This window comes from Solea solea, chromosome 14 (genome assembly GCF_958295425.1).
Source record: "Solea solea chromosome 14, fSolSol10.1, whole genome shotgun sequence".
Classification (NCBI taxonomy): domain Eukaryota; kingdom Metazoa; phylum Chordata; class Actinopteri; order Pleuronectiformes; family Soleidae; genus Solea; species Solea solea.
The window spans coordinates 1,483,506-1,492,598 of NC_081147.1; the positions used below are offsets into that span (position 1 = coordinate 1,483,506).

The 9,093-nt window shown below is 39.7% G+C and overlaps 1 protein-coding gene across 1 annotated transcript; it reads left to right on the plus strand.

Moving 5' to 3' along the window:
- Positions 1-108: 108 nt before the first annotated feature.
- thoc3 (THO complex 3) lies at positions 109-5,092 on the plus strand. The gene is made up of 6 exons (XM_058650046.1): positions 109-311; positions 1,276-1,432; positions 2,663-2,867; positions 3,793-3,954; positions 4,155-4,255; positions 4,766-5,092. Exons 1-6 carry the CDS (start codon positions 132-134, stop codon positions 4,927-4,929), a joined length of 969 nt encoding a protein of 322 aa, XP_058506029.1. The 5' UTR covers positions 109-131; the 3' UTR covers positions 4,930-5,092.
- Positions 5,093-9,093: the final 4,001 nt, after the last annotated feature.

Consider the following 9,093-nt stretch of genomic DNA (forward strand, 5'->3'; position numbering starts at 1 on the left):
AACGGGCTTAAAAACAAACCAGATTTAAATGTCATGCTGTTCATACCCCGAAGCACACGACGGCGCTGTCTCGTGACGCCGCTGCTTTGTTTTTGTCAACCGCCGCCCAGAGAGTGACGTACTGTTTCAAGATGGCGTCGCAGTACTACCAGGAGATGCAGGAGAGTTTCAAAAACAACAGCAAAAGTCGCGAATTCCCCGCTCATTCCGCGAAAGTCCACTCGGTGGCGTGGAGCTGCGACGGCCGGAGACTCGCGTCTGGATCTTTCGACAAAACCGCGAGTGTCTTCATCCTGGAAAAAGACCGACTGGTGAGTCCCGAATACAACGCGTGCTAGCGTTAGCCTCTGTACGGCTAATCGATGAATGAATGGATGTGTGCGGGGTTCTGATATTTACCGTTGGTTAAAGAACTTAAAACAACATAAAATAGTGTTATTGTAGTTAATATTTGATCACAGCCGTGTGGCTAACCTTTACTGTGTCACTATACAATCATCGGCTAATTTATACACGCCAGTTACAGACACGTCTCGGTCACAGACATGGTTTTGTTAATAACTTGTGACCAAATCCCATTGAGAAAAGTCTACATTTTTGACGTTAAATGTAGTATTCATTGTTATAGTGTTCTTGTCATCGCAGGCACACACATTTTCTATTACAGTATGATTAAAGTGAAACATTAGATTCGGTGTTTAGCATGAATGTAATATTAAGTAGATTTATTAAGAAAAACAAATATCAGTCAGTTAAAAAAAAAGTAGTTTTTTGTTTTGTTTTATAATTGAATATTTTTTATATTTTGTACAATACAACATTTGACACAGTATTTCATAAACAACCTTTTAGGTAGTCAGATATGGAAATTCTACAAACATTAAAAGAAAGACAGAAAATACATATGTACAGGAAATAGGAGGGACATATTAGGGCTGCAGTGTTTTAGGTTTATCAATGATCACTCAATTACCAAACCAATTTGTGGGCAAAATAAAACATATAGATGGGTTTTCGGTTTCGACATTCAGGAAACATTAAACAACATTTTCAATGATTCTTCTGATATTTTAGAAACTCTAGCACATGAGCGCTAATGGAAGTAAACCAGGGTTCACAGGGTGTTGAGCACCTGCACCGGACTGTGGTCTTCCTCCTGAGATTGTCCAGACAAAGAGTGGATTCTCACTTTAGTTTTCTCACCCACGTCAAACTCTGCAGAAAGCCCACACAAAAATCTTGTTGAGTTCACGCTTCTGAAAATCTTGTCCCCAGGTGAAGGAAAACAACTACAGAGGTCACGGCGACAGCGTGGATCAGCTGTGCTGGCACCCGACCAACCCGGACCTGTTCGTCACAGCCTCGGGAGACAAGACCATCCGCATATGGGACGTCCGCACGACCAAATGCATGGCCACGGTCAATACGAAAGGTGAGGCCCACTCAGGAGTTTTGAGTTAGCCGTTTTCTGATGTTTCATTTTCATAAATCTACCAAATAAAAAAAGGGAAATTGGAAAGTGAAACAGTCGGGCGTCAGAAGTTGTGGTTGCAAACGTTCATCCAGAAGGTGGACAGCAGGCGCTTGATACTAGTTTTCACAGTAACGCGCTCTGAATTACGCCTCCGATGACTGACACAAGGTGACGAGACACTCTGCCTCTTCCCTGCTGCTCGTTTCCTGCCGTCTCTGTGAAAGAAAAAGGACAAGTAAACTCATTGGAATTCTAAAAAAAACAAACTGTAAATCATTTGTTTTTCGTGACTTTTGATGCTACAGGAGTCAAATCTTTAGCGGTGTCCTGATCTGAAAAAGTATGTACGATTCGTGCTGGTATCGGATCGATATCAGTATCGGCCAATACTCAAGGCTGCAATATCGTTATAACGTTATAGGGACATCCCTACAAATCTTTTGAATTTCATCCTGGTTATTGGTGTTAAACAATATTAAACACAGGGAGGAAAAGAAGTGTCATTAAAATGTAATCTAACATGGATTCTTCAGGTTTTTTGATGTGTGGTTGGACTTCCCTGAGAGTCACGCTTATTCCTACTAACATAAAACACGATAGAAAAACATTTTAGACACTAAACATAAGGCTTGCATTAAAAAACTCTGTCTAAAATAGCTCAAGAAGCATCTGTTTGCCTCTTTATCTTGTCATCATATGTGTTTTTACAGTTTTATAAACCTCTCACTCTCCCACACCAAACCCCATAGAGAAAACCGGTGATTTAAGCTCACGGGGACACAGGAGCTGCTGGTCTACTGCTGCCTCGTGTGGCCACTTTGTGTCACCGAGGTCAATCCAAACGACGGATTTTGAACACAGAAGTGACAAAATGAGACATTTGAATTCTACTGATGGAGGCAGCAGTGGATCAACAGCTTCTTTGTGCTGTGACGTTAAATCGATGATTTTCTCTATGGGGTTTGGTGCAGGTGACGCAGATTTCAGTTTCCAGTTGGGAAAAGGCAACCAATTTGTAAACTTGTGCTTTTATTCAATTATTTCATCCGTTCTTTCAATATTCAGACTTGTTTTGTTTAACCAGCTGCTCGTGTCGCAAAATAAATTCATTAATCAACGTTTCTACCCCTTTCTCGCACCTGCGTTTAAGAAAGTTGGATGTTTAAACGCTGTTATTAACTCTTTCAGGAGAAAACATCAACATCTGCTGGAGCCCCGACGGCCAGACGATCGCCGTGGGCAACAAGGACGACGTGGTGACCTTCATCGACGCCAAGACCCACCGCTCCAGGGCCGAGGAGCAGTTCAAGTTCGAGGTGAACGAGATCTCGTGGAGCAACGACAACGACATGTTCTTCCTCACCAACGGAAACGGGTGCATCAACATTCTGAGGTGAGTGGAGTGAGCGGCACAGACGTGAGCGGCGAGGACGGTGGGATGTGCAGCGTTTCCATATTCATGAGGAGATATTTGTCTCAGTCGATCTGATGAGGGGGAGATGTTAGGAAAATTAACATCAAGGGTGACGGAGAAAGAAAAAGACACAGAGAAGCAGTTTTCTGTTCCACTGCGGTCGTAAGTCTGCAACTATTGAGTATTTTCATGATTAATCGAGTACTTGTCAGAAAGTGTTGATCGGTGTTTGTCAAACCTGCAAATAATAAAATGATTAGTTTGAATGATTTCTTTGTTTTATGGAGCAAAGAAACGAAGAAAATATTCACATTTAAGAAGCTGAAACGATCAGAAATCTTGTTTTAATCATAAAAAAAAAAGCTTCAAACTGATGAATCTATTTGCAGTGATGCTCAGCTGTACGTGTTATGTTATGGTAATTTTTCTTCACCTACCATTTCCAGGTGTGACGAACACCGATCAATATTTTTTAAGGTTCTCTGATGTTTTATGGACCAAACGATTAATCGATTATGAAAATAATCGTTAGTTGCAGCTCGAATCAAGAGCACTTGGGCAGATTAACAACTGTAGAGATGATTTAGTTTCTTCTTTGGTGAAATTAAAATCCTGTTTTTCATACTCATGTCGCAGCAGATGTAGATATTGTGCAAAATAAAGAAAGCAAAGAGGTTTTAGTCAAATCAGTGGAATCTTGGTGTGTTTGCTGATATTTAATCGTACATTTTAAAGACAATATTGTTGGATATCGACATTGTGCTGATAACATTGTGCATCCCTGAAAGAAACACAAATGATGAGGTCTTATACATGCGAGCTTGTGTGAAGTGTGACGTGGCTCTCTGGTGTTAAATCATGTTTTTTTATTGTTAAAATAATCTGTTTCGTTTTACGTTCACAGTTATCCTGAGCTGAAGCCGATCCAGTCCATCAACGCTCACCCGTCAAACTGCATCTGCATCAAGTTCGACCCCACGGGCAAATACTTTGCCACAGGAAGTGCCGACGCTCTGGTCAGCCTGTGGGACGTGGACGAGCTGGTGTGTGTGCGCTGCTTCTCCAGGTCAGTGTGTGTGTTTAGACGTGCATTAAAACTTACTTTTAAAACTATTTTCCAGTTTTTCCATGAAAATCCATGATAATAACGTTTAAAATCAGTCAAAATTGGATCATTATTGTGATTTAAATGAAAGGATTCACTCAGTTACCCAAGAAAAGGTGCTTTAATTATGTGTCTTGATGAATGTGTGTGTGTTGTTGCAGGTTAGATTGGCCCGTCAGGACTCTGAGCTTCAGCCATGACGGTAAGATGTTGGCCTCGGCCTCCGAGGATCACTTCATCGACATCGCAGAGGTGGAAACAGGTCAGTGCAGCGCCACCACGGGGTTGGCTCCCGCTATGACACCATGACAAGAGAGTGTGTGTTTGGGTAGAATATCATAAGGACGTGTTTAAACGTCTTTATCTCCACGTTAGATTGACTTTTCTAATTGGAAACTGAAGTTTGTCAAGCGCACACCCTCCCACACCGAACCCCATAGAGAAAATCAGTAATTTTAACATCACAGCACACAGAAGCTGTTGATCCACTGCTGCCTCCATCACTAAGTCCAAATGCGTTATTTTGTCACTTCGGCTTTTGAAATCCTTTGTTCAGATTGACCTCAGTGACACAAAGTGACCACACGAGGCAGCAGTAGACCAGCAGCTCCTGTGTCCCGTGAGCTAAAATCACTGATTTTCTCTATAGGGTTTGGTGTGGGAGAGCTTGATGTCACTTCTGGTGCTTAAAACCACAAATATGTATCTGATTGTGGGTCAAAACTTAAAATAGTGTAATATGTGAGACCGTACTGACGTGTGATGTCTGTAGGAGAGAAGCTGTGGGAGGTCCAGTGCGACTCGCCCACCTTCACCGTCGCCTGGCACCCGAAGCGGCCGCTGCTCGCCTACGCCTGCGACGACAAAGACGGGAAGTACGACAACAACCGCGAGGCGGGAACCGTCAAACTGTTCGGCCTCCCCAACGACTCGTGAGACGCCCGCAGAGACGTCCTCGCTCTCTTTGTCCCGGTAAAACTCACAAGCTGCAGTTTCACTCACACGTGAAAGCAAACTCCCTGTTCCGTAATGTGTATATATATGTTTTTGTAAAATAAGCACCAGTTTTTTTTTTATATTAAAATCTGTCTCTTTGTAATTTTTGTGTCTGGAGACATTTCTTTTATTATTTTTTTTAACTTTAAATGCCCTAAAAAATTAATTTGAATTAAGAAACAGACGACAAGTCTTAAACTGTCCTTAGTTTAGTGATTTTTGTTATTATTTCAGTTTTTTTGGCGTCTCCAAATATATAAACAATGTTTTTCAGCCATTTACTAAAGATTTATTTAATAATATACAGAAAATACAGTCATTTCACTTAAATCTTGCTAAATTTCTGTTTTCTGCTTGAAAACATTGACATAAATGACGGTAAAATCCTCAGAAATATTACATTTATTCACACATTTGCTCCTTTTTTCACTGCTATATTTTGACAACTTTAATAAATCGATGTTCATATCGACACTGGTTTATCCAAGATGGTTTCTGAACAAAACCTCAAAAGTTCACTCTGAAATTTGCAAGGAAATCATCACATTGAAGCGAGAAAATAATAATAAAATGTCAATATTTTTTCTTTGTTATTATAAATTAATAACATAATTTATAATAAAAAAAACATAACTTATGTCAGATATTTTCATTGTTTATTTGATAAATTGATTTCATTATTTTCTTGGTTAATTAAGGTGACAGAGAATCTTTAATCATTAAAAAAAACTCTAATATAATCTCTTACAGTTTGGTAAAAGGAAATTTTCTTTTTATAGCCCAGTTTGAAGCTCACCTGCAGTACCACCAACGCCCACAGGTGGGCAGCAGAGCTCAAGAAAGAACACTGAGCTGTTTGTGTTGATATTTTTACAAATAATTCAAAATTATCTGTGTTTCCGTCGATGTTTACGTGACTGATTTTAATTTAAATATAAAAGAAAATGATGATTTTTAATCAGACGTCGTTTCTTAAAAATCCGAGGTTGTTTTTTTTGAGTCTGAAATCATAAAACCATGGAGTTTTTTTACGTTTACGACGTCTGTGTTTGCTTAACCATCACCGTGTGTGTGTGTGTGTGTGTGTGTGTGTAAACATGCATATACATTAACGCTCCACGTAGCAGTTTATTATTTTGTATCCAGGAAACAAAGTGTTTAAACAAAGCTGTAGAAGAACAAACAAAAATAGAAAAACCTGGAAAATGATAGACCAAATTTCCATTTAAGGAAAATAAGTGAAAAACTTACAATAAAGTAGTTAAATAAGGTAAAAATGTACTCAGTAACTACTGCACACTAAGTAAATAATGCAAAATAAAGTAAAACTCTAAATAAAAGTGCTAAAAATTCAAATATGACGACATTATATTGACTTAAACGCCAGTAAAACATTACAATCTAATAATAAAGAACATTTATTTTAAATGTAAGTGATAAAATATGCATAAAGCAGAGCAAATTTATAAAGAGAATAAATATAAAGCATGTAATTTTTCATCATTTCTAAATTTTGTAAGATTATTTAATATCGTAGAGACATAATCATTGTAAATCAGACTCGTCGTAATGTAGCATATTTTACGGTTCATCAACTTTTGGAAGCCTGGTGGCCGTTAACAGTATTTGTTAAACAAACACTTGAACGTCTTTTCGCGGTTTTGTTTCCTGTTGAGGGATGTGTGTCACACACACACACACACACACACACACACACACACTGGTGAGCTCTCAGTCCTGATCAGGTTTCACGTTGATCAATAACGTCATTGATTGGAAGGCAGTTTTTCTCAGTGTCACATGCTAATGCTTTCAGACAAGTGTGTGTGTGTGTGTGTGTGACACAGCTTCACCTGATTGTTTACAGTTTAATCTCAGACACGAGATGTTCAGCTTTTCTAATTTGTGGTTTTTGACCTCGTGGATTAGAGCTTTAAGTGAAAGTGCAGGAGTCGGGGCTTTTTTTTTTTTTCCTTTTTCTGCTGACGACGACAACGCTCGTCCAAACACACACACACACACACACAGAGTGGGCGGCGGCATCCATCTTACAGACAGCATCATTTCTTTGGTCTCGTTGTTGATTAAAAAACTTTTAATCTTAACTTCACTCTTTCATCTCCTGTTGGTTTTAATTCCAGAGTCGTTAACGGGAAAGTGAATGGAAATTATGGGTTTATTATTGAATGGGATCATAAATCAGATAAATCAGTGATTTATTTTTCTGTAATAAAAAAAACATCTGTTTATTACATAACTGTCTGATTGTTGCCTTATAACAAACTCCATATGTATAAAAACAACAAAATACACATAAATCAGATATTGAACTGGTACTGCAGCAATTTAAAACATGGTCGGTCAGGGATCAACAGAATGACTCATAATACCATTTGGTTTGTGGTTCGATTCCCAGTTTTTTCAATCTTTGTGAAGAAGTCTTTTAGTAAATTCTCTAAAATGTGAACTTGTGCGACTGGAACGTGTGGAAAATGACTTTATTTGACTTTAAGCACGGAAACTTACTTGGAACTTCTGAAATAAAAGCTCTTTTGTCTCTGGTCCAGTTGCCTTTAAAAGCAAATTCCGACTTTTTAAGTTAACTTGATTCAGATTAAGATCAAAATATTTCCGTTGTCTTTTCGTAGTTGTTTTATTTTTAGGCCTAAAAAGACAAAGTCACTGCGTGTTCAGTCTCTGTTAACAAAACAGTCTTGGTAAGTTCTGCAAACCCTGGCTGTAGAACATCTCATCCTCTCATCGTTGGCTGACAGGAAGTGACCTCATATATCGTCTTGTTAACTGACGGTTCACCGTCGAACACCTTGAGTCGTTTCTGCGAACAGGGACAGTTATGACGTCTCGTTGTTGCCCTCAGACCTTGAAGGTTCTGGCTGTGGCTCCATCAGCTGATCCATTCCAGTGGAGGACGTTCCTCACCAGGTTTGTGTTCCCTTGTGTTCTTGAAAGTGTCTTCCAGAACCAGAGTTGTCTCACATGCTCCGTGGACATCTGGACTCACCATTTCTGTGAATGTACTTGAAGTCGTTCAAAATGGAAGCTGTGGTAGATGCTGTAGATGGTCTGATGCTTCTAGGCTGTATATTTTGAACTTGAACAGTATTTTAAGGTTTGGATTTGGACTTTCTCCTTGTATGTATGGATGTTTGGATTTCAGATTAAAAGCAACGTGTCCACGGTTTCCCTGATGAATTGGACTCTTTCACCTCGTGAAGCTCCACCATGTTTTCGTTCACGCTCGACGCGTTAAAAACAAGTCTCTCTGTGAGATCGCTGCCCTTTTTCTTCCTCCTCTTCTTCCTCTTCTTCCGCTGCTGTAACGAGAATGAGGAGGCGCAGCAATGAATCTTATGTTTTTCAAATCAGGCGACAAACCGCAGTGATGGATCGTTTACTGGAGCAGGAGCGATGTCTTGTTCACCGGTGATAAACTGGAGTCTTCTCTGTGATTAATGGACTCATCAGAGCTGTAACACGGAGGAGGAGGAGGAGGAAGATCTTAAAGAACAGGGCGGAGCCTGTTTAGAGAAAAGTTTGGCTGATCCTGAGGTTTTAATTCTTTCAGGGTCTTTAAGGAAGTCCTCTAACTCTTCTTCTCCTGCCGTCTCAGTCTGGATTAATTTTCCTTCTACAGTAATTTTATTTACAGAAAACAGAGTGTGTTTGTTTTGGTCTTAAATGTCAGGTTCATGACTCACATGTGTTTTTTCTTTACATTAATTTAATGAAATGAAATGAAATGATAAAGTGTTTCATGGTCTGGTCTCTCGTGGTCTGGTCTACGTGGTTTGGTCTCTCATGGTCTGGTCTTCGTATTTGGTCTCTCGTGGTCTAGTCTTCATTGTCTTGTCTTTGTGGTCTGGTCTTCATGGTCTGGTCTCTCATGGTCTGGTCTTCATGGTCTGGTCTCTCGTGGTCTGGTCTTCTAAGACGCTGCTGCACCCTTGACACAGATAATCTGAAGATGATGATGATGATGAAGAAGCTGAACCGCTTCTGTGTAAATCTGTTAAATCAGACCCAAACATGTTCCACAGCTCCTCCCACCTCCCGCCCCCTGACCTTTGACCTGGAAACAATAGA

Coding starts and splice junctions, on each gene's coding strand:
- thoc3 (XM_058650046.1), top strand. CDS start 132: ATGGCGTCGCAGTACTACCAGGAGATGCAGGAGAGTTTCAAAAACAAC. Junction 2,868..3,792: donor GGGTGCATCAACATTCTGAG/GTGAGTGGAGTG, acceptor TTACGTTCACAG/TTATCCTGAGCTGAAGCCGA. Junction 4,256..4,765: donor CATCGCAGAGGTGGAAACAG/GTCAGTGCAGCG, acceptor TGATGTCTGTAG/GAGAGAAGCTGTGGGAGGTC.